At 33.5% G+C, this 27,577-nt stretch overlaps 1 protein-coding gene across 1 annotated transcript; it reads left to right on the forward strand.

Annotated features, from left to right (window-relative positions):
* Window positions 1–26,874, forward strand: LOC143237551 (protein Wnt-2b-like). The gene is made up of 5 exons (XM_076476951.1): window positions 1–224; window positions 15,307–15,536; window positions 19,099–19,379; window positions 21,884–22,148; window positions 26,293–26,874. The coding sequence occupies exons 1-5, from the start codon at window positions 130–132 to the stop codon at window positions 26,499–26,501; spliced, it is 1,080 nt and encodes a 359-aa protein (XP_076333066.1). The 5' UTR covers window positions 1–129; the 3' UTR covers window positions 26,502–26,874.
* The last annotated feature ends 703 nt before the right edge of the window (window positions 26,875–27,577 follow it).

The raw sequence follows: 27,577 nt of genomic DNA on the forward strand, positions 1-27,577 counted from the left end.
GTTTATTTGCTTTTTCTAATCTTTTGAGACTGATATTCATTAAACAAGTCTAAACAGTGGATTCGTTCCGCGGATCATAACAAAGACACAGCTAAAGCATTTCTCCAGTATTATAGTTCAACTGCTGAGATGAAGTTTGAAGTCTATGATGCTTACAAGAAGTTAGCGATATCTTTTCTCATTCTAACTATCTTCCTGTCCACCCCAGCTTCAGGAACGTGGTGGTAAGTTACGTGAAGCAGGAGTTATTTTAACGATTACGCCCATTTGCTACAATATTCACATTTCACTTATAACTAGCAATATACTTTAACATAACAAAATCTTTCAAAGAACATAATCTAAAGATAATTTTGTTTTCAAGCTAAAGGGAATAACGCAATGTTTCAAAGGTTTGGCGAGAAGCTGAACATGCGCCAACCGCCAATTTTAACATCATAGTATTAAAGCAGGGTGCAGAGACGTATTCAAAAATCTATAATTGGTCGCTACTTTTAAAGGAAGAAATAAGGAAATTAGTAGCGAAACCATAGTGGGGGAAGGGAAGAGAGTGGTATGCTCACTTAAATAAGTTTTGCCATTTTAACTGAAGATGGTGCTTCTTGGTGGTATAAGAAGGTGAGAAATTTTACACCTTTTAAATATGTTTTATACATATTTAAAGGAGCAGTTTAGTGGGTGTGATTGCACAAGTCGCATCCTCTACTTTCTTCTGCCTGTACAAATTAACTAGTTGATAATAACATTATGAAAATACTGACACACAGATCATTAGATATTTTCATCAGCGGCTGGAAATGAGAGAACGGAGAATGAAATAAACAAAGATGTTTAATATCTAGTAAAATGTGTTTTTAAGGTTAATTTAGAGTATGTAAAACATACTGTACGTGTTTTGTATATGTTCATTTATTTTTGTTTTTTCCTCTCGACGTGATACAAAACAATCAGAACGTGACAGACTAGTCAAAAAGAAAAACTAACACGTCTCATATCGCTGACAGATTAAGGAGATATTTCACACTGTTAACTGACCATCGCGTAAAACTTAACATGTTTTATACTTTTAAAAATTTAACTAGAGGTCGCGGGTTCAAATCCTTATCACACCAAACATGCTTACCCTTTCAGCTGTGGGGGCGTTAGAATGTTGCGGTCAATCCCAATATTCGTTTGTAAAATAGTAGCCGAAGAGTTGGCGGTAGGTGGTGATGACTAGCTGCCTTCCCTCTAGTCTTATACTGCTAAATTAGGTAAGGCTAGCGCAGATTCTTGTTGTTAATAATTGAAAAAGGAAAAGCTAACCCATTCGTATTGTTATAGTTAAAAAAAGAAGACATTAACACATTTTGCGTTGTTAATAGTTCAACAAGAATCTAACAAATTTTATGATATTAATTTTCTAGCAAAGAGAAATTAACATATTTCTTGAAATTGTATATCGTTCAAAGTACAAATAAATGAAAATATATTACTGGCTTTTGTAACAAAGGTTAAACTGTAGAATCTTTATGACAATTTGGAAACTGGTACACGTAAAATATTAAAAACTGAAAACGATTAGCATTCATGATCAAATATATATTAAAATATTACACATAAAAACTGTGTTCATTTAATAATAAATATTATAACATTACATGTAAAAAGGGGCCGCACGGTAGCACAGCGGCATGTTTCCGGACTAATATGACTTCCAACTGGCTTTCGATACTCGTGGTGGGCAGAGCCTAGATAGCCAATTATGTAGCTGTGTACTTATCTAGAAACAAACTCACAAGTAGCTATTATTTATTAATAAACGTTAAAATAGCACACACACACACAAATGTTATCATTTATTAATAAACATTACGATCAGTCTTCGCTTCTGTTTGACACTGTGTTTCATTTTATCCATCGAATAACAGATTAAAACAGGATTTTTAATTATTTTATTGTTGAAAATTGTAGTTCGTTACATTTAGTTGTTACCATCCCAGTAACATTGTTGAAAATTGTAGTTCGTTACATTTAGTTGTTACCATCTCAATAAGTATAATTGATTATATATTTTGTTGTACATTTTCATCTACATATATATATATATATATAGTAACAATCAGATGAGACAAGTGTGGAAAAACTTGACACTTAGATGAGATAAGTACGGATATACATTTGATAATTAGGTGAGACAACTGTGAATATATACTTAACAACCAGATGGGATAGTTTTCGATATACTATTAAGAATTAGATAGGATTCCTGTGAACACACATTTAATAATCAGATAGGATAACTGTGGATATACACTTAATAAACGGATAGGATAACAGTAGATATAAACTTAAGAATCAGATAGGGTAGTTGTGGATATATATTTAAGAATCAGATGGGGTAGCTGTGGGTATACACTTAAGAAACAGATAGAATAGTTATGGATATACGCTTTTAATAATCAGATAGGATAACTGTGGATGCACTCTTAATAAATGGAAAGGTTTTTGATTTTTTTGCACATTTAAAAAGTTTAGATTGAAACTCATGTAAAAGTAATTAAAACAAATTACTGTTATTAAAGGTTAATTGAAGTCAGTTATCATTAATACAAGAAACTTTTGTTAATATTGGCATTACGCTGTAACGCGTGGAACTTCGCTATTAGCTACCTATTTACTGAATATATCTCGAAAAACAAAACTCTTCTAATTTGGTTTATTAAAAGAACAACAGCGTGGATATTCTGGTGTATGCATGCTGAAGGTCGAAAAAAATATGAGTTCAATATTTATTAGAAGCAAATGTGTTAGAAAATTTATCAGGTCGTAGCAGTTTATTCGAAAACTTATGTTCCGTTTGTGATCCCCACGTTCCCTCAACAATCAGTAATGAATAAGATCTTTGATAGAAATAATCTTTATTACTTAAAGAAAACCGGAAATAATAACAGGTTGTCGAGAGTCCACTCAAGTCTCAGCTTACAATCGTAATTACTTTAAAACACACATTTTAAAAATGAATATTATTCAACGACTTTTTAAGTGAAAAGAGCATTTGTGAAACAAATTTTTAATAGGCTCTATTACGTAAATACATATAAATATGATAACTCGTTCAGGTGCTCCTCTGAAAATAGACGCCTGGTTCATCCTTAAATCCCATGATAAACTGTTTGTGATTTTGACGTGCTTGACCAAACTTCATTACTTGATAAATTATCAACACTTAACTTGATGTATACAGCTCCTAGTCTTTTTACATGCTTTTAAGAAAAGTTGGCTAGATGTTGTTTAAATCCTATTTTAGCTCTTCCCTTTCAAATTGGGCCCGTCATGGCCAGGTGGGTAAGGCACTCGACTCGAAATCCGATGAACACGGGTTCGAATCCCTGTCACACCACACATGCTCGTCCTTTCAGCCGTGAGGTCGTTATAAAGTGATGGTGAATCCCATTATTCATTGGTAAAATAGTATCTCAAGAGTTGGCGGTGGGTGGTGATGACTAGCTGCCTTCCCTCTAGTCTTATACTGCTAAATTAGGGACGGCTAGCGCAGATAACCCTGGAGTAGCTTTGCGCGAAGTTCAAAACAAACCATACCCTTTCGAGCTATTTTAAAAGCGCAGCAATAATAATAATTATTAGAAATTTCCTCAGTATATAGTTTGTATACATCTTTAAATAAACTGCATAAGATTATTCAAGTGCGTTGTTTCTAATTACCGAATAAGAATTTACCCGCTGAAGATCACTCGGAACTACCGCCTCTTATAGTTGAACATCTTAAAATTAATACTGACATTTTCTTGTGTATTAATATGAAAAACATTTTAAAATGTAAATGAACCTCACCTTTGGAAAATATGTTAGTATCGTTGTAGAACGTATAAGATATAAACACAAAACTGAATACGACTGAGAAACAATTTGTGGTCAGTTGATAACGTGAATGGTTAGCTTAGTGTTCTTATGGTCTGACACTAGAGCCGAGTAGGGCGGTAGAATCTGACATGTAACCTGATTTTTCAATAGCGTGTACGTTAACATTTTGGTTTATAATACAGTGAGAAAAAATAGAAACAACCGGACAAAACAATAAAGGCAACATACGAGCAACATACATAATACGAAGTATTAGAAACTAAAACGTTTGATTTGTGTTAAGAAGTACGAATACACGTAATCCAAAATGATATATCTTAAAAATAATATAGGATTGAGTTAAAAGGAAATTCTAGTAAGAAAAAACTACCAACCAAGAAATCACCGCTATATCACTTCATTAGTAACAAGTGATTTATCTAGTTCCATATAGATCTATTACTAACAAGTGATTTATCTAGTTCCATATAGGTCTATTACTAACAAGTGATTTATCTAGTTCTATATCACTTCATTACTAACAAGTGATTTATCTAGTTCTATATCACTTCATTACTAACAAGTGATTTATCTAGTTCTATATCACTTCATTAGTAACAAGTGATTTATCTAGCTCCATATAGGTCTATTACTAACAAGTGATTTATCTAGTTCTATATCGGTTCATTAGTAGCAACTGATTTATCTAGTTCCATATCAGTTCATTAGTAGCAAGTGATTTATCTAGTTCTATATTATTTCATTGGTAACAAGCGATTTATCTTGTTCTATATAGGCTTATTAGTAACAAGTGATTTATCTAGTTCTGTATCACTTCATTAGTAACAAGTGATTTATCTAGTTCCATATAGGTTTATTAGTAACAAGTGATTTTTCTAGTTCTATATCGGTTCATGAGTAGCAAGTGATTTATCTAATTCTATATCACTTCATTGGTAACAAGCGAGTTATCTTGTTCTATATAGGTTTATTAGTAACAAGTGATTTATCTAGTTCTATATCGGTTCATTTGTAGCAACTGATTTATGTAGTTCCATATCGGTTCATTAGTAGCAAGTGATTTTTCTAGTTTTATATAGGTTCATTAGTAACAAGTGATTTATCCAGTTCTATATCGGTTCATTAGTAGCAAGTGATTTATCTAATTTTATATCAGCTTATTCACACCAAATGACTTGTTTGGTTCTATATCACTTCATTAGTAACAAGTGATTTATCTAGTTCTATATCACTTCATTAGTAAGAAGTGATTTATCTAGCTCCATATAGGTCTATTACTAACAAGTGATTTATCTAGTTTCATATCGGTTCATTAGTAGCAACTGATTTATCTAGTTCCATATCAGTTCATTAGTAGCAAGTGATTTATCTAGTTCTATATCACTTCATTGGTAACAAGCGATTTATCTTGTTCTATATAGGCTTATTAGTAACAAGTGATTTATCTAGTTCTGTATCACTTTATTAGTAACAAGTGATTTATCTAGTTCCATATAGGTTTATTTGTAACAAGTGATTTATGTAGTTCCATATTGGTTCATTAGTAGCAAGTGATTTTTCTAGTTTTATATAGGTTCATTAATAACAAGTGATTTATCCAGTTCTATATCGGTTCATTAGTAGCAAGTGATTTATCTAATTTTATATCAGCTTATTCACAGCAAATGACTTGTTTGGTTCTATATCACTTCATTAGTAACAAGTGATTTATCTAGTTCTATATCACTTCATTAGTGACAAGTGATTTATCTAGTTCCATACAGGTCTATTACTAACAAGCGATTTATCTAGTTCCATACAGGTCTATTACTAACAAGCGATTTATCTAGTTCTATATCAGTTCATCACTATCAAGTGATTTATCTAGTTCTATATCACTTCATCACTAACAAGTGATTTATCTAGTTCTATATCACTTCATTAGTAATAAGTGATTTATCTAGCTCCATATAGGTCTATTACTAACAAGTGATTTATCTAGTTTTATATCGGTTCATTAGTAGCAACTGATTTATCTAGTTCCATATCAGTTCATTAGTAGCAAGTGATTTATCTATTTCTATATCACTTCATTGGTAACAAGCGATTTATCTTGTTCTATATAGGCTTATTAGTAACGAGTGATTTATCTAGTTCTGTATCACTTTATTAGTAACAAGTGATTTATCTAGTTCCATATAGGTTTATTAGTAACAAGTGATTTATGTAGTTCCATACTGGTTCATTAGTAGCAAGTGATTTTTCTAGTTTTATATAGGTTCATTAGTAACAAGTGATTTATCCAGTTCTATATCGGTTCATTAGTAGCAAGTGATTTATCTAATTTTATATCAGCTTATTCACAGCAAATGACTTGTTTGGTTCTATATCACTTCATTAGTAACAAGTGATTTATTTAGTTCTATAGCGGTCCATTAGTAACAAGTGATTTATTTAGTTCTATGTCGGTTTATTAGTAGAAAGTGATTTATTTAGTTCTGTATCACTTCATTCGTAGCAAGTGATTTATCTTGTTCTATATCGGTTCATTAGTAGCAAGTGATTTATCTAGTTCTATATCGGTTCACTAGTAAGAAGTGACTTATCTAATTTTATATCAGCTTATTCACAGCAAATAATTAGTCTGGTTCTATATCAGTTTATTAGTAGCATGTGGCTTATTTAGTTCTGTATTAGTTCATTAGTAGCACAGGACTGCAGTCAAAGGTGCGCGATCAGAAGAGTTTGATTTATAGATTAATAAGATTTATCTTGTTGTATTTGGATATTAAGCCCGCTAGCAACTCAGATGATTCTGTTTTAAACTGTTCATAAACTAGGGAAATATGGGTGTATTCGAATGGGAATAACGAGTAGAATACGATATTAATAATCTTATAATTTTGACACACACATGTGTTTATGTGTATGTCAAAATTATAAGACAACTAAATATTGGATTTTGCATTATACCAACCATTATGGGATAACTGAGAACTTAGCGTCAATGTATAATTAACAAAAAAGACGACATAATCATACAAGACGTAATTAAAAGGTACTTGTGTTTTTGTTTTTTTAATTTCGTGCAAAGCTAAACGAGGGATATTTGCGCTAGCCGTCTCTAATTCAGCAGTGTAGGTCTAGAGGGAACCGCCAACTCTTGGGATACTCTTTTACCAACAGATAGTGAGATTGACCATAACATAATGCCTACACGGTTGAAAGGGCTAACATTTTTGGCGTGATGGGGACTCGATTTCGCGACTCTCAGACTGCGAGTCGAGCGCTCTAACCATTTAGTCATGCCGGGCCTCAACCCGATATATGTGTTATGATATAAAAGGTTAAGCTGCAATACAGATGTGTAGTCGTACAAAATGTAAACATGAAAGTATTTATAACAGTTTTAATGTGGATATACGTGTATGGTGTATTCTTAATCCTAATTAAAATTAACAGGTAAAGTACAATAACATTTAATAAATAACATAACCTCCTGCGTAAAAAGGTTGTCAATTTTATTTGCTAGAACGATTCCCATGACTTCTAACATACCATTTCATTAATAAGTATTCTAAATTTTGTGTTCTCAAAATTTTATTATTAATATATTTATAGTAGGCCTTATCACAAAAATCTTTCTGTATCGTTCTATTCGAAATAACAAATCCAAAGTTTCACATACGTGAAAGTTACAAAAAAAAAAAACAACACAAACGAATTACACTTACCCTGCTCATTATTAATGAAATAACAAACTTAAGTTACTCTTAGAGTAATTTTATTGTGCTATTATCATTAATTTCCAACCAAATCAAACTAGTTGAAGAAATCGGAACTAAACATTAACCCAGAAATAAATACAGTAATTATATGTAAGGTTTGGTTTTGAAATTCGCGCAAAACTACTCGAGAACTATCTGCGCTAGCCGTCCCTGATTTAGCAGTGTAAGACTAGAGGGAAGGCAGCTAGTCATTACCACTCACCGCCAATTCTTGGACCGTTGTTTTACCAACGACTAGTGGGATTGACCGTTACATTATAACGTCCCCCTGGCTGAAAGGGCGAGCATGTTTGGCGTGATGGGGATTCGAACCAGCGACCCTCAAATTACGAGTCGAGTGCCTTAACCATCTGGTAATGCCGGGTCTACACGCAAGGTTAAAACGTTTTGATTATGTGAAATAAAGATAACTGTGCATTATGTTACAAATCTAAAGAAGCTACCGGTTACTGTCGTCAATGAAGTAATAAACTTAAGAATATATAGCACTAGAATCCGAAGTTAGATTCCCATGACACACACAATGCAGACAGACAATCTTGTGGTTTGCGCTTGAAAAGTGCAAACAAACATTGTGACACGCTAGCCATAATATTTAATTGGATGAGTTTTTCATGCGTGAGAAGACAAATATAACTTATAAGGACTAGACGTGAGGTTTAACGTGTGATTTTAGGAGACTCAAGCCTGTTTCTGGTTTCAAACAAGATTAAATTGATGATTATTTCAAATATACAAAAGTGGTTTTAACACTACGCACAGTTTCCATGCTGTTGACATATTGTATTGATACAGGTTAAAAAAAGATAATTTTACAATTAACCCATCTGATATTTTTTAGTAGTTAATAATTTTATTAGTTTATTCTTCTTAAACTATATGAGACCCAGCATTGCCAGGTGGTTAGGACACTCGAGTCGTCCTATGAGAGTCGTAGGTTCAAATTCCGGGTTGTATGGATATTCTCTCTAATCGTCCACAAACAATTTTTGTCCATTCGTTACAATTATATATCACCAAAAAGTTTGAAATGTGTTAAGGTGATTAGTAACGCGAATGGTTTTAAAATAGTGCGAATTTTTGTGAGTTGTTTAGGATAAAGGAACGAAAGCGATAATTCACACTCTGCCCACAGCAGTTAAGAAAACTGATTTGCAGCCTCATAATCCTTCATCTGAGCTAATGGACCAATTGCGAACTTGAAGTAGTGTTCGTCAAAGTAAAGCTTAATCCAAAACTAATGATAACCCTGCAAGAAACTTATTACCTTATATAGAGGATCTTCTCGTGATTTATAAGCAAATAATTTCAGTGTGATGTAGTACATACTTGGAATTCTTGTTCTCTTCTCTTTAGTAGCCAAGTCATTCGACTCTCAATCTAGGGTCGTGAATTCGAATCCAGTCACTGAGCATGATCGCCCATTTCAACCATAGGGGAATTTTTCAACTTCTGGTCAATCCCACTTTTTGTTGATAAAATATTCGAAGAGAATGCGGTGGGTAATATTGACTAGCTGCCTCCATTCAGAACCCCCGCTGCTACATCTGTAAGTCTACAGATTTACAACACTAAAATCAGAGATTCAATTCCCTCGGAGGACTTAGCAGATAGCCCGATGTTGTTTTGTAATGAGAAAACACACACACGCCTCCCTTCAGTCTGTCGCTTATAAATCAGGGACGGTTAACACCGTCCTCGAGTAACTTTGCATGAACTTCAACAAAAGAACAAACTAAAATAAAACCTTTATTTCATGCACACAAATTTAATGCTTACAAGTCACTGTTTCCGTTAAACAAGTACTTAATTAATCCTAATTCTTTTTCATAAAATTAACTCAATATTTTATTTGTTTGTAATTAAGTACAAAGCTGCCGACGGGGTTATATGTGCTCTGCCCACCACGTATGTCGAAACTCGGTTTTAAACGATTTTATTTGATCTCAAATTTAATGTTCTAGCTTTTCTGAAGAAATGGTTCACATTTTGGGTTTTGGGAGAAAGAGAATGAGCTGGTAATTGTTCAGGAAGCTGTTCTACAGAGTGTTCGGGAAGACACTGTGCAGTTCAGGAAGCTGTTCTACAGAGTGTTCGGGAAGACACTGTGCAGTTCAGGAAGCTGTTCTACAGAGTGTTCGGGAAGACACTGTGCAGTTCAGGAAGCTGTTCTACAGAGTGTTCGGGAAGACACTGTGCAGTTCAGGAAGCTGTTCTACAGAGTGTTCGGGAAGACACTGTGCAGTTCAGGAAGCTGTTCTACAGAGTGTTCGGGAAGACACTGTGCAGTTCAGGAAGCTGTTCTACAGAGTGTTCGGGAAGACACTGTGCAGTTCAGGAAGCTGTTCTACAGAGTGTTCGGGAAGACACTGTGCAGTTTTGTAATCATATGTCTGTTCAGTCTATTTCAAGCCAGCAACCGATAGCGGTGTTTAGAAACAAAATAAGAAGGATCAAAGCCTGTATTGATGCCAACTGGGGTCACTTTCAACATTGTTTGTTATTGTCATTCATATTTACCTCCTATATTCTATATTGAAACATGGCTGTTAATAAATATATAAGTGACTTTCCGAACACCCTGTATTATTTTCATTATTTTTCTGTTGAACGAAAAGTTTTTTTGGTTTTTTTTTAGTTATTGAGGTAGTTACATCATGAGCGTTTCCTGATCAAATGTCTGAATGTAAGATTGCTCAAGAATGCCCACTAAATGAGAAAATCATTACAATAATTTCAGGATTTAAAATAAAGACATTTATATGTGTGGAAACTGATTAAAAACTTTTTTCTCTTGTTAAAAAACGTAATTGGAATTTGTTAAATATATCATACTTAAAATCGCCCTCTTTATCAAGCCTTCTTAGAGTGACTTAGATTTGATTAAAAACATAATAGTGTGGTAACAGCAAAAATATTGATCGTAGGAGACAAAAAAAGACATGGATATTCTGAGCTGACTGGGTTTTCTTTACCCGAGAAGGGCCTGGCATTGCCTAGCGCGTTAAGGCGTGCGCTTCGTAATCTGAGGGTCGCGGGTTCGCGCCCGAGTCGCGCCAAACATGCTCGCCCTCCTAGCCGTGGGGGTCTTATAATGTGACGGTCAATCCCATTATTCGTTGGTAAAAGAGCAGCCCAATAGTTGGCGGTGGGTGGTGATGACTAGCTGCCTTCCCTCTAGTCTTACACTGCTAAATTAGGGACGGCTAGCACAGATAGCCCTCGAGTAGCTTTGTGCGAAATTCCAAAACAAACAAATTTACCCGAGAAAACAAAAATCTATCTAAAAGACACTTTTGTGTGCTAGGTAGGACAGTTGTAATTTTACTGACTTACGACACTAAAATCCAGTGTTCGAGTTCCTGTCGTGATCATAGCATATAACCCAATGTGGCTTTGCTCCAAAATAAAGAAACAATACTCTTTTTAGGCAAAATGTACCTTTTGAAAGAAATCGAAAAAATGGTTTTCGACTTAGGAACCAGCTTTTATTACTTAGGCTAATTTTTATCAAACATTTCTTTACGATCGGAAAAAAACAATCTTTTTAGTTAATTTTGTTTTATGTCAGTGCTTCAGATTTCGTATGGTCTTGCATGATTCAGTATAAAATTTCCATTCTGATCTGATGGATAAATTGATAAATTATAAATTGATATCATTAATTTTTATTTCTATCAAAATAAATACTTTTTTGTTGTTTTTACTTAGGTTTGTTGTCATAGAATTTACCTAGGTGTTCTTTTGCAAACCTGACATCTTTGTCTGAGCAGGATACGTGACTAATTAGACACTTTCGTCTGAGCAGGATACGTGACTAATTAGACACTTTCGTCTGAGCAGGATACTACTAGGAGCTCAGAACAAGTTGAACATTAAATAATAATAAAATATGAATAAAGCATTAGTTAATATAAGTAAATTAAGTGAATAGTTAGAGAAATGATATCGCACTTATGAAGTCGCATCTCAAGGAATATTTATGCTTTTTGATCTAATTTAATCAGTACAACCTAAGGCTTTCCATAATGTAATATAATAATAGTAAAATATTCGTTTGTTTCACTAGTATGTGAAGAAAAAATGTAACATCTCTATATAAAATGCATGACATACAAATCTGAGGACTTTTTAAAAATTACTGTCAATTTATCACTCATTCATCAAAAGTGCTCATTCATAAATTCACATCACATTTACATTTAAAACTAATAATACTTCCATGTCATGCCTTCTCAAGAATCTACTGTCATCTTCTCCCCTTGTCGTCTATAATCAGGATAATTAAACCAATAAATTCCAGGGAGCTGTGTCTATTCTTTCCAAAAACAGAGAATAACTCTGTCCATCAGTCTCTTTCAATTTCATACTTTCCAAATCTTGTTAAAAGCTAAAGTCATTTAATGTATTTCTAAAAATTCAGGTACCAGCTGTGTCTACTCTAATAACTTTTTCAAATAAATTCAAGTTGCCATCATTTTCGAGCAAGAAATGATCAAATGCCGAAAGCCGCCAAGTAGTTAGTTCTGTTACGTATTACGAATTCAAACAGCCTGAACTAAGTTAAATTGTAATTTTCATTTAGAAATTAATTAAACGTCGATAGTATCAAATATATGATATTTACCAACAAAACTGATACACACAGTTTTCTTTCTTAACATAAATATATTTTAACATACATACAATAATACATTTTATAATAAAGGTTATTCCAAAAAATAATTTGTATACAAAAGCTTCACAAAATTATAAATAATACTGAATCTTCTATTTGGTCAGGAACAGAATATTTTATCGACGGTTCACGATGAATTAATTAATTCTGATTTGATATCAGTACTGTTCACTTAACGGGCAGCGAGCTAGCGCTATATTCTTCGCTGGCCTCACGCCGTTTACTATATGACTTTTCACTGCTGAAGCTATGTAATGTCCTTGTAGAAATACTTACGTCCGAAGTTAATTTTCTGAAGTTGAACGGTTTGTAATGTTCGTGATCTGTAAACGTTTCTGGTAAAATATCTATAGTTTCCCGATTGACAAGCATTTATCAAAGTTATAGCTTCCGAGACATATACTGTCTGTTGGCGCATCGCAATGGTTATCTTTTATGAACTTGAGAAAAGAGTTTCTAGATATTTCAGCTTAGGCAACAATACTGATATTTAGATACATATATACCTTGTTGCCCGGCATGGCAAAGCGTGTTAAGGCGTGCGACTCGTAATTTGATGGTCGCGGGTTCGCATCCCCGTCGCGCTAAACATGCTCGCCCTTTCAGCCGTGGGGCGTTATAATGTGACGGTCAATCCCACTATATATTGGTAAAAGAGTAGCCCAAGAGTTGGCAGTGGGTGGTGATGACTAGCTGCCTTTCCTCTAGTCTTACACTGCTAAATTAGGGACGGCTAGCACAGATAGCCCTCGAGTAGCTTTGTGCGAAATTAAAAAAAAATACCTTGTTGATTCTTACGCTCGAGAATCTTCTACAAATTTAGTGAACAGGCGAGAATTTCGCAATACACATTTAACAGTATACGAGGGCTGTTCAAAAATACGCGGACTGTTTGAATTACGCGGCTCCAGTTGGTTCCAGGGGAATCCGCTTGGTGTCGCTAGGTTCGCACAGATCAGCTGATTACGACACCATTTCCCGATTGCAGATATCTTCATTTGTGTATTAGCTACGCGGTTTTAAGTGAAGTGCGATTTTTCGTTTGGCGGATGTCAGAATGAATGACCTGAAGGAGCAACGACTCACTGTGAAATTTTGTGTTAAACGTGGAAACTCTGCGACTGAAACTTTTGTTATGCTTAACACGGCTTACGGTGATGTTGCTATGAAGCGTACGGCATGTTTCAAATGGCATGAACGTTTTAAGGATAATCGAAAGTCCATTGAAGATGATGAGCGTCCTGGACGTCCTTCCACGTCAACTGACGACCCACACGTTGACAAAATCAACACCCTGGTGCGGGCAAATCGACGTCTGACTGTCAGGGAGCTTGCTGAAGAGTGTGGGATATCAATTGGATCTTGTTACGATATTTTGACCGAAAAATTGAAGATGCACCGCGTTGCTGCGAAATTTGTGCCTCAGAACTCGTGAGTTTTTGGCCAAACACTCGATCACTGTTCCTCCCCACCCCCCTACTCACCTGACCTTGCTTCTTGAGATATTTTCTTGTTCCCCAAACTCAAAAGACCCTTGAAAGAAAGAAGATTTGAGACGATTCCGAGATTAAGGCAAATGCGACGAAGGAGCTGGAGGACATTACAAAAGAAGCGTACCAGGACTGTTTCAACAAGTGGAAACACCGTTGGGATAAGTGTGTGCGTTGGGGAGGAGAGTACTTTGAAGGGGTCCCAGACCTGTAACTTCTAAATAAAGTACATTTTGTTTTATGACGTCAGTCCGCGTATTTTTTGAACAGCCCTCGTAAGTTACGTGCATTTCTAAATATATATTTAACTAAAACAAACATCGATATTAAAATAAAATTTATAGTAGTAAATAGTTACAGTACGTCTGACTGTGGATCTGAGATACTCGTCTTTTTACCATCAAAACTAAGCTCTGTACTTTGGTGCTGTGCGGATGTTAAAAGAGTGTGAGTTACATCCATCTATTTAGTCTGAGAAGAGTAGCCTGAGCGCTAACAATGGATAGTGTTGACTAGCAGTCTTTTCTCTTGTCAAGTACCTCAAAATTAGCGGCGACTAGAGCAAACAGCTCTGGAGTAACTTTATACAGAATCCAACAGAAAAAAAATGCCATAGTAAAATATAACTCAAATAAAAACATATAAAGTACAAACACAAATGTGAATTCTGAGTCTTAACTGAGCAAATTAATTTTTCTATATCTATTCAAATTAGAGAAAACCCCAATGATTTGTTTGTTTGAAGTTAACCACAAAGCTACACAATGGCTATCTGTGCTCTGTCCACAGGGCACAGAAACCTGGTTTCCAAAGCTGTAAGTTCGTCGACAGGCTCGGCATGGCTAGGTGGTTAAGGCGCTCGACTCGTAATCCGAGGATAGCGGGATCGAATCTCCGTCACACCAAACATCTTCGTTCTTTCAGCCGTGGGAACGTTATAATGTGCGGTCAATTCACTATTAATTGGTAAAAGAGAATTCCAAGCGTTGGCGGTGGGTGGAGATGACTAGTTGCCTTCCCCATAGTGTAAGCACTACTAAATTAGGTTCGACTAGCGCTGATAGATCTCGTGTAGTTTTGTGCGAAATTCAAAAACAAGCACACCGCAGACATTCCACTGTGCCACTGGTGTGAGAAAAATTCAATAGAAATATTAAATAAAATACTACATTAACTTGTAACTTAAAAGCTTCAAATTATAACTGAAGTAAGACTTTAGCCGAGTTTAGATACGAAGGTAATTGTAGCTTGACAAACTTAGCAGTTAATTGGCTGTTAAGCGTAAAATTTGCACAGTGCACACAATGCAGTATCTGCTCATTGCCTGCTGAAGGGATTGGATTTCGAATTTGAACACTATAAAACCTTAAGTCAACAGTTCAGTCATTCAGATATAGAAAGATCTCAGAAAAATATATTTACAGTGCTTAATTTGCAAAATGTATATTTCAAAAACGAATGCTAATTGTATCTTTTAATGTGCATTGTTATATCTTTTCATTTATAGGTTTTTAAGTAAGATGTCCTCCTTAGGAGCTCCTTTGATGTGTAATAACATACCAGGCTTTATTCAGAAACAGCGCCGTCTGTGTCGAAAGTATCCAAATGTGATGGCAAGTATCAGCAGAGGGGTGAGATTAGGCATAAAAGAGTGCCAACACCAGTTTCATAATCATCGTTGGAACTGTTCAACGCTGGACAAAGATACTTCAGTGTTTGGAAAATACATGCTTAAAAGTAAGTAGGGGAAGATTTCATATTTGCCTTCTTAATTACACTGAGTTTTAAACAAAAAACTAACCCTAAACTCTAAAAGTCCGATTAAGGACAGAAACATAGTTAATCTTTTAAGAATATACATATTTAACTAAAGTTACTTGTCCATATTAATATTTTATACCCTAGAGGTTGTTCCATAAGGGCTTACAATAAATACCATATATTTTTGTCATAAGGATATATCTATTCTTAGCTATTGTAAACTTTATTTATATTCTTATTAATATTTTTCGAAAAGGAAAAAAACAACTAGTTCAACTGGGATAACTGTTTCTCATGTTATTGTAGCTTTGTGAGTGCAACTAAGATTCTATTAAGTCTAAACAAATATATAAAGCAATTTAGTTTAGAGATACCTATCACAAAATGTAAAGAATCGCCTTGACATAATATCTGACACGATTCTTGTAGCCCATTAAGGTTTGAAGAAGTTTCCCATGAGAATTCATATAAATTTATTTTAAACATATTTCTTATAGTAAAAGTGAAAAAAAAAATAATATTGATTTCTCAAGCACATTTTTGATTGGCTAAATCTTTTACACAAGAATATAAAAGATGAAAGTAAAACATCCTGTTGGATGATATCTTGTCGAAACCCCGAGAATTTTCAAAAGAGGTGAATACTTTGTATATAAATGATGGTAGTGCAACTTGTTTTCTAACGCATTATTATGGTGAAGTTAGTTCAGTATTTTAAAATTTCTTAAATAATGTTATATCCATATTATTGAAACGACAGTTACTGATCTGGTACCAAAATGTTCAAATATCCTATTATGGAGCACTTTGAAATTGTCTTAATAATTACTGTGGGTTCTTAAAGGTCACAACAAAAACAACTGGAGCTGATAATATCGATATCCGTTGACAATCTCGAGACTAGAATGATATACAATGTTGTACTGAAAGTTACATTCGAAATTGTTCTCGGTTTGATAAGCTCCGGTGAGAATTCGTTTAAAACGAGCGAAAACAGACAAAACTAAACACATTTTCTCAGTAATTTATGATAAAGTGAGTAGTTGTAAATGTCTAAAAATAAATACATTGATGTGCATTCTTAAAACTTTATTACGACCTAAATAACATTCTTTCAATTCAACTCTATTAGAACACTGCAAGCTATGAGAGAGATTTTTTAACGATGGACTTCGCTCACTCAATTTACTGTTAAATTTCTGGCGACTTGGTTTTCATTACTAAGTAGATCAGTCAGACATACACTTGATTTTAAGCTAAATTCGCACGTGAAGCAGAACTTTCTCGAAAGAATAAAAAAAAAGTCAAAACAATGCAAAAGATATCCATACACACGTGACGTATAAAACAATTCATTATGTAACTGTAGGGATGATAACTACGGTTCTAACAAAACTGTTCTTATCTTTATATGTAATATCAGATGAGTTGTTTTTGGAAGAACTTTTCAACTAGCGTATAATTCTTTGAATTACGGATAGTAGACCATAATTAGTTTTATATACTACATATGACATAGAGGTATTTAAATCACTGATAATATTTGAAATGAACAACAGGAATAGTGTTAATGTATTCCACAGACGGCTGATATGGGTATTTAAACTTTGATTAATACAAAATATTTATAATATAGTTTTACTTCAAGTGACTTTCTCGTCATCATGAATAGTGTTAGTGTATTCTACAGACGACTGATATGGGTATTAAAACTTTGATTAATATCAAATATTTAGAATATAGTTTCACTTCAAGTGACTTTCTTTTCATCATGAATAGTGTTAGTGTATTCTACAGACGGCTGATATGAGTATTGAAAGATTTATTAATATAAAATATCTAGAATATAGTTTTACTTCAAGTGACTTTCTCGTCATCATGAATGGTGTTAATGTATTCTAAAGACGGCTGGTATGAGTATTAAAACTTTGATTAATATCAAATATTTAGAATATAGTTTCACTTCAAGTGACTTTCTCGTCATCATGAATAGTGTTAGTGTATTCTACAAACGGCTGATATGAGTATGGAAAGATTGATTAATATAAAATATTTATAATATAGTTTTACTTCAAGTGACTTTCTCGTCATCATGAATGGTGTTAATGTATTCTAAAGACGGCTGGTATGAGTATGGAAAGTTTGATTAATATAAAATATTTATAATATAGTTTTACTTCAAGTGACTTTCTCGTCATCATGAATGGTGTTAATGTATTCTACAGACGGCAGATATGAGTATGGAAAGATTGATTAATATAAAATATTTATAATATAGTTTTACTTCAAGTGACTTTCTCGTCATCATGAATAGTGTTAGTGTATTCTACAGACGACTGATATGGGTATTAAAACTTTGATTAATATCAAATATTTAGAATATAGTTTCACTTCAAGTGACTTTCTTTTCATCATGAATAGTGTTAGTGTATTCTACAGACGGCTGATATGAGTATTGAAAGATTTATTAATATAACATATCTAGAATATAGTTTTACTTCAAGTGACTTTCTCGTCATCATGAATGGTGTTAATGTATTCTAAAGACGGCTGGTATGAGTATTAAAACTTTGATTAATATCAAATATTTAGAATATAGTTTCACTTCAAGTGACTTTCTCGTCATCATGAATAGTGTTAGTGTATTCTACAGACGGCTGATATGAGTATGGAAAGATTGATTAATATAAAATATTTATAATATAGTTTTACTTCAAGTGACTTTCTCGTCATCATGAATGGTGTTAATGTATTCTAAAGACGGCTGGTATGAGTATGGAAAGTTTGATTAATATAAAATATTTAGAATATAGTTTCACTTCAAGTGACTTTCTCGTCATCATGAATAGTGTTAGTGTATTCTACAGACGGCTGATATGAGTATGGAAAGATTGATTAATATAAAATATTTATAATATAGTTTTACTTCAAGTGACTTTCTCGTCATCATGAATGGTGTTAATGTATTCTAAAGACGGCTGGTATGAGTATGGAAAGTTTGATTAATATAAAATATTTAGAATATAGTTTCACTTCAAGTGACTTTCTCGTCATCATGAATAGTGTTAGTGTATTCTACAGACGGCTGGTATGAGTATGGAAACTTTGATTAATATAAAATATTTATAATATAGTTTTACTTCAAGTGACTTTCTCGTCATCATGAATGGTGTTAATGTATTCTAAAGACGGCTGGTATGAGTATGGAAAGTTTGATTAATATAAAATATTTAGAATATAGTTTTACTTCAAGTGACTTTCTCGTCATCATGAATGGTGTTAATGTATTCTAAAGACGGCTGGTATGAGTATGGAAAGTTTGATTAATATAAAATATTTATAATATAGTTTTACTTCAAGTGACTTTCTCGTCATCATGAATAGTGTTAATGTCATCATATGAAGGTCGTTAACAAAACAGCATTGATATGTTTATATCATATTTTAACTCAGCCAGAATGTCCCCTTTCTTTTTTAGATATAACACGATGATTTCATGAAAAATTGTTATTTGAGTCATAATCTGATCGCATTTCAGTCGGTAGCCGAGAGGCTGCGTTTGTATACGCTATCAGCTCCGCAGGTGCTGTGCATTCCATCACCAGATCGTGTAGTCGGGGAGAGCTTCGTAACTGTGCCTGCGACCCAAGGAAGAGAGGAACCTATCGAGATTCTCAGGGAGAGTTCACCTGGGGTGGTTGTTCTGAATATATACGTTACGGTACCAAATTTACACGGAAATTTGCGGATGCCAGAGAACGTCGCCAAAGTGACGGCCGAGCAAAGATGAATGTCCATAATAACAGAGTCGGACGAGGGGTGAGTGTGAATTACACAGTACATAAAATAATATAATTTCTTTGTAGATAACTATACTATATTTGTGAAGGGGATAAACACTATATATGATACGTGGACTATGTTCTTATATAGACTTTTCCTGCTTCTGTTAATCTAGGTGCACGCTAATTCGATGGTCCCAGAATCTTGAAGAACTAGATAAAACAGCCCGTAGTTTAATAGTAAAGTAAAACAGAATTATAAAATATCTGCTTGTGTTATTAGAAATATTAACATCGTATAGATTTTTTACCTCGAAGCTACTAAAGGTGTGTTCTTTTTAAATGTATTTCGCTTCTCAGTTGCACTAGTTGCTACGACAACCATCTAACGAGAATAACGATTTGACTTCATTCCTTTCAACCAAAGTAGAATTTGACTGTAATTAAATATAATGAACCCACACACCTGTTTGTTGTGTTGCAAGATAGCGTGCTCCAGACACCTTGTGTTATTTATGTGTTAAACTGATCCCAAAACTTTACTAGTACTCCACAGTTTCGTACTAAACCTTTCTCTTAGTGTTTTAACTGCTTCTTGTGTATTTCGAAGTAAACTTACTTTTCTCTCCTGAAGGTGAAAGGCTTAGGTAATTTTAATCAATAATTTTTACTGAAAGCTGTAATTTTGTGTTTGTTGTAAAACAATCTGACAAGTTGTTTTGTGGAGAATTTCATAAAGAAACATCTAAAAACTGTGGGTTGAAATCATATTTCGATAAAGAATATTTTTCAGATAAGGATGTTTTGGAATATCTACATGACAAGATTTCTCCACATGGCCTGGTTATCGTAGAGATAGGACTAAATCAATTCTTCTACGCTTCTCGAATCGCGTAAAATATCATAAACATTACTACTTCAATATCGCTTACAATAAGAGCACCAACTGATAAATCAATGCATTTTAATCAATATAAGAAAGATATATTATATTAGCTATTTTTAGAACTTGGTTAATTTTTTTTTAATTCTAAATTATGCAAGTAGCTTGTTTTGATCGGAAGTTGATGTTAATAAGGTTCAATAATAGACATTTTGGAAGATTTATGGACTACATCGTTTTCTATATGGTATAGTTTTTTGTAACGTAAAATTTGTTTAAAATTAGACTGAAACCATTTTTCAAATTTATTATAACAGTATAGTTTTTCTAGTTTTCCCGAAAGGGGTCGAAGGTTGCCTGGAGGTGTCACCTATCTTTATCACTCTCATCACTTGACAGTAGTGTATTGTCTATCAGTCAAACAGTAAACACTAAAATAACGTCACATAACAATGTTTAACGTCGCAATTTGTACTTTCGTGACGACAAATAAAATGTGCACTTGCCGTGAATAGCTACAAAAGTTATGCAGTCTGTAAGCTACAATACAACATGACGTGAACTTTAAAGCAATAAATAACATTTTTGTTACTCTTAATTTTGGTTTCATTTACTCTTGAATCAGAACACTTTCGGGGACCTTACGGCAGTACCTCTAGCATCTATACTTATCTGCAATTGTTTTAAAAAGAGACCGAAACATTATAGTTCTTGCTTGCCTTAATGTTTGTTTAGTGATAGTTTTTAAAGCTCTTAATGTTTAGGTGAAGCTAAGTGGTTATTGTTCCCCAACTGTGAACCTGGGTATTTACGGTTCCCTCTAGCTTATCAGTTCAAAATTAGGAACGGCGGTCAAATCCCCATTTAATTTTTAGCGTTATATGCCCTCTAGGTCACCGCTAACCTTCTGGGAGCCATTTGTATAGCTTTGCTTTGTTAATAAATAAATCTGAATATGTATGTTGAATTCGATTTAATTATTGGAACAGAATCTGTATCTCATATAAAAATGTATACATTTCATAAGCACAATAAAAATAAAAGCTGTACTTGTTTTTGTGCAAAATAATTCTGAAAAATACACAATTTATCGGAAAGTGTTTTCCAACAAAAACATGAAGTACGAGATTAAATATGAATGAAGCCCTCAGGTTCCACATTAATAACAAAATAGGATATTAATAACAAAATAGGATATTTTACGAATGAGCCTCCTACTGGCGCAGTGGTAATTCTGGAGCCTTGTAATTATAAAACCAGAGGTTTCGATACCGGTGGTGGGCACAGCACTAATGAAAAACAGCAATGAACAAAACGTTAAAGGATACGAATTTAACACGTTAAAATAATTTAGTAACGTTTAGACAGCTAATCATTTTAAATTTCTCAAGAGGATATAGAATTTAAAACGCTCAGGGACAAATTTCTGGATAATTATTATGCTAAGTTTTCCAACGAGGTGAATCAGTGAATGCGCAAGTTTTTCACCATAATTGTTCAAGATGGCTTATAATTTAACATTAAAATAAGTATTATGACAATCATACCATAGTCATATATTTAACTTTTATAAGTCGGCTCACAAATTGGTGCTGCCCCTAAGATAATTTATTTTTGTATGTGGTAAAATATCAGTGATTTATTTTCCATTCAAACAGGCTGTCACTGCACTGGTAAAGCTCCAGTGTAAATGTCATGGTGTGAGTGGCTCATGCGCAGTTCGCACCTGTTGGGTGGCCATGGTGAACTTTCGGGAAGTTGGGGACTATTTGAAGAAGAAGTATGACAGTGCCGTACAGGTGATGGTGGACCAGGCAGGTGATCATCTCATAGCTGTCAACAAGAACCATAAACAATTTCTTAAGTCCGACTTAATATATTTTGACGACTCTCCAGATTTTTGCAACAGTAATGAAGAAACAGGTAAGTTTCAGTTTCAGTTTATCTGCACGTATTAACCCAAGCGAAATCTTCTCCCGTGTTTTGGAAGAATATCGCATGTTTATTTTTATTGGTTCAATCAGTCTCTAACGGTACTTTTGTTAATGTTCTAGCACGTTGTCTGTTTCATAGATCCTCTATTCTTGCAGTTTACATCAAATCGTATAATACTATGGATGCTTCTTACGTTTGTATCTCAAAAACCAGTTTGTTTCTCACTCGTTTTTATCCGTTATAAAAGATGAATTCATTTTCACGTGATCATACTGTAGACCTTCACATGAAGAGCACGTGATCATAATTACGTCTCTTTCGTTTGCAAAGGTCTACGATCCTTGTGCATGAGCAACAAATATATTTCGAAACTAAATTATCTTGATTAACATTAAATTGTTGCTATTATTTGTGTATGTAACAAACATGTAACATAACAACAACTTAATGTTACTGCATATAGTTTAGCTACTTGTATATTATATTTAGTGACCAGTTATTCATCGAGCGGATTTATCAAACGTTTGTGTGCAGAAAACTGAACTTGTATCACCAGTTAGCACTATAATATTTTAAGTATAAATGTCCAACCACCGTTTTCGGCGATTAAATCACGTCAGAAAGACACATATTTAAATTGAATCTGTAATTTTATTCAGTAGATGGATCCGAGCACAAAAGTTTCTGTTTTATGAGTTTTTCTTTGAAATTCATGTGCTAAAATAAATTTATTAACCGAAATCCACCTGTAGGTTAAGCTGAAACTTAGCCTTCTAATGTCACTTTTAACTAAAACTTTAACTATAGATCAAACTTTCATACACATTTTTAACTCCTGTTTATGAGTTATATTTTTTAACAGTTCAAATGTTCGTGGGTAATAAAAGCCTAGAAAGGTTTTAGATGCACTTTGTTTACTTACACGTAGAATGAATTAAGTTTCTTTGTAATTAAACACAAAGTTAAATAATGGATAAATCGGTGTTCTGTCCGTCACGGGTATCGAAATCCGGATTCTAGTGTTCTAAATCCGCACACATATCGCTACGCCACTGTTTTTCACTTTGTTTATTTTAGATTTTTACACACTAGTTGTCTACAAGTATAAAATCTAAGACGGTACAAAAAATTATTTTTATTGTAAAAAAAACTTGTAGACAATGTATATTTTGTTTGTTTGTTTGTTTGCAAGAGTGATATCTTTACTATAAAAACGTCCAGTGAGAAACTGAAATTAAAAGTGTTATAATGCCATCTGATAAAAATTTAGCTATCAGCATTGTATCTGAACTGTGACATAAACTATTTGTTCTAATTGGAATTAAAGTACGGTTGATAAATGGAAACAATACATAGTACGTGCTGCCATTATCAATGTTTCAGGGGCCCTGGATTACATCGTAATATTCACGTGCCTGGATTACATCGTTAATATTCACGTTTCACAGACTTTTGTCATTTATCTTGTGTATCAAATATTTCAATATATTTTTTATTCTTGCTTTATGAAATAGCTTTATACATTTGTAAAAATTGTGTATAAATTTTCCGTTATTCCTGGTAATGCAATGAATAAAAAACTTGCACCTACAAAACCGATTATTGTAGATTTTTCGCTACCTCTTCTGCGGCCATATTGCAAAAAACAAAAAATAAAGATGATAAAAAATAACAAAAAGAAAAACTTTGTGAATATTTTGTTGTACGTTTCAAATAAACATGATTAAAGATTTTTGTACTAAAATTTTAAAGTTTACATTAACTCATAATTTTCAAATACTTTTTTATCGCTAATGGATAAACCGTTAAAGATTCAGTAAACTTCGTTAAATCTTTAGCACATCTGCAATCCAAGTCTATGCTTAGTTTACAATTTCTATTTCTCCGTGTTTCTAGTATATTTAGTTTTATAATTTACATTTTAGTCTGAGCATGAATTAATGTGAGGATCTGGAGATCAGATAGTCCATATTTCGCGCACTTTTGCCAAAAAAATCGCGCTTCATACTTCGAGTTATTTAGTATATTGTAAAAGTGACAGCCAAATTACATTATTCGGCTAGAGTAGCTTAAAAGTTGGTGTTCGGTGGTGTAACAAGCTGCGTCCCCTTTATTCTGTCAGCTCAAGCTTAAGAAAAGTTAGCGCAGATAGCCCTCGTGTCGTTTTGCGCGATTATTTGAAACAGATGTACAATTCATAGGATAAAAAAAACAATTATTTATGCAGAATATCGCGGGTTCAACTTCTCTTTTATTAAAAAAAAGACTATTTTATACACGTTCTAAGGGTGACACATTAGTCATACGTAGAAACACGTAGAGTGCATGAGACTTTTCTAGTCTTATCGAGTTTTTACTCGTTTTGGAGTCCTTTACAATAAGCATTTGTATGTTATTGTAATTTTGAAACTAAAAATGGTCTTATTTCTAGAATTATTGTAAAATAATCGTTGTTTTTAAAAAAATTGAGTTTTGAACATTGAACATTGCACAAGTACCAAGGAATTTAAAAAGCTAATTTTGTGTGTTCGACCACAATTGATTGTGTTTTTATTGTGACACAACGACGGTAGCACATCTCTCTATAAAATGCACATAAACGTTTCTCACTTTATTTATACTTAAATAAGACAAAAATTCAGTTTGTCTTCTGTTGTACAAATAGATTACAAAGTTCTTATTGACACTAAAAAATGTGTCGTCTCAGATATTGAACCTGAATACGCTGATTCAGTATCTTTATAGGCCCACTATTATAGGGGCTGAAGGGTGCGAACAAACAGACACAAACTTAGTTTGAAGAAAGTTTTACGTCATACATATTTCCTTCTTGTTTAGTGTGAACAAAGGCCGAATTTGTTTTTATGCTGCAAGTGTAAAAACTACTTTCATTAAAATGATTTTTCATCAGTTTGAAAATCAGAAACTTTGTTTGTTCGAACTCACAATCACAGAAGGAACTACGAAAAATTATACAATGACTTTTTTATATGTTCAAATACTTTTTGTTGCGAACTTTTGGCTCTCTTACCGTAGTCTACATCGGGTAACAAAGTACTGAGCGACAGAAGTATGCTAACTGTGGAAACAACTAAACGTAGAAAAACTGAGAAAACTATTGTCTTGCAAGCACAAGACAATGAACCAGTGGGTGTTAATCAAAACAAAGACAAGCAACTACTCAGTACCGCTTGGGCATCTTTATTTGTTGTGATTTGAACGTAAAATTGAACCTTTAAGTTACAGTATTAAGAAAAATCTTTATTTGTCTCTATACATAATGCCTATAATTGGTTTGTTTTGAATTTCGCGCAAAGCTTCACGAGGGCTGTCTGCTCTTGTCGTCCCTATTTTAACAGTGTAAGACTAAAGGGAAGGAATCTAGTCATCATCACCTACCGCAAACTCTTGGGCTGTTCTTTTACCAACGAATAGTAGGAACGACCATCACATTATAACGCAAGCATGTGTGGTGTGACAGGCATTCGAGCCCGCGACCCTCGGATTACGAGTCGCACGCCTTAACACGCTTGGCCATGCCGGGACAGGACTCAGTAGATAGCCCGATGTGGCTTTGCTGTAAGAAAACACACATTCAATATAAGGTTTTATTTAAAATAATAACATTATGATAAAATTCCTTAACTTTACACGGATATTTTGAAAATAGTTTATTTAAGATATAAAAGTACAAAAATTTAAATATAATCATTTCCGCCAATAACATGAATTCTAACACTTTTATACGGCGTTACTTTTAAAACCTATTGTTACAAAACCGTTACTATAACTACTGTTATTCCCTCACAATTTATTGTATTAAGCGACATATGGCAACATACACTTTTTTCCTTTTTTTATGGATTGAGGGTTATAGAAAAAAAATAGCCAATTTTATCTTTTGGGATAAAAGTAATACCCAGATACATATCTTCAAAATTCTCTTAGTACGCGTGCAAAGTATCAGGTCTCTAGGATATTTCTTTGTGAAGTTATGGCCTTAACTGACCGACTGTCACACATAGGCAAGTTGTTTTATTAGTTCAGATCAAGTTTACACCATATATCTGTAGGACCTTAGATATACTTACAAACTAATAAAGCTCATTAATTTTTTTTTTGTATTTCTCAGGATCTCTGGGAACATCTGGAAGAGAATGTAACAAGTTTTCGGTGGGAACCGACGGCTGCGAGATCTTGTGCTGTGGGAGAGGGTATAACACACGAAGAGCGTTATCTGTGAAAAAATGTAACTGTAAGTTTCACTGGTGTTGTTTTGTTGATTGCAACGAGTGCCACGAATGGAAAGACATTCACGTGTGTAAACCTACTGACAAATAAGCGCAAAATAAACATTTATAAAATCACGAGCAGATTGCTACAGAAGGAAGGATTTAACATTTTGCAGGACTTGCGTCAGTCTGTAAACGTTTTGCAGAACTTGCGTCACTCTAAACTACGCCGTTGTTATTTTAGTTTAAACTCCAGTATAATTCTATATCATGACAGCGGTCAAGAAATAAGTTTGAATTAGAAAACCAGGTTATCCATGAGAAGATGAGCCAATGTCCAAGAGATCTGAGTTTTGTACATAATAACTTCAATGATCTGTGATTACTTGTTGTTTAAGAAATATGGTTTATGTTTACTGTTTAGTTTCTTCAAGATATTTTTCAGTCTCTGTAGGCTGTATAAATGTGAAACTCTAAATAAAACGTTTTAAAGATTTATAATAGAAAAGTTCGTTCACGTTATTTTCATTTTATTTAAATACATACACTGACTTGCTACATTACTAGGACTTTCTCCTTCCAACAATTGTAAAACAAACAAAAAACTATTAATTTATGTGCGTATACAACATTAGATTTGTTTAACTTATGTTTACACTTACAAATTATAATTTGTAACACAAATTTTGTTCCTGGATAGTATGTATTATTTCTTAATTGCTTATGTTGTAAAAGTACAGAAAATGGCCGTTATTCCCTTCAAACTTTGCTTTTGTGACCTGGATAATGAAATTTAGAAACTAACCTATTTTGTATGTAAAAATGGGCAAATTTGTACATTTTCATTTACATAAGGTCTGAATAAAACAACATATGAATCAAGATTTACATGTATTTATACTAAAGTTATACAAAAATGTTTAGAAGTGAGTAGTTTTTCGAGATTTGAGTCTGTAATGTAAATCACTTTCACGTATCAGCCCCCAAATATAGTTTCCCATCACGTTTTCGTTATACGCTCCCAGGTCACATAAGTAAAGTTTGAAGAGAAAAATAGGTCTTTTCCATTTACTTTAGGCATAAGCAATTGGGAAATAACACTTTCTGCCCAGGAACAAGAAAAAGTAAAAATTTTGTTACATAGTGTTATCATTGAAACCTAATACTATACATGTGTGATCATGT

Source organism: Tachypleus tridentatus, chromosome 13 (genome assembly GCF_004210375.1).
Source record: "Tachypleus tridentatus isolate NWPU-2018 chromosome 13, ASM421037v1, whole genome shotgun sequence".
NCBI classification, from domain to species: Eukaryota; Metazoa; Arthropoda; class Merostomata; order Xiphosura; family Limulidae; genus Tachypleus; species Tachypleus tridentatus.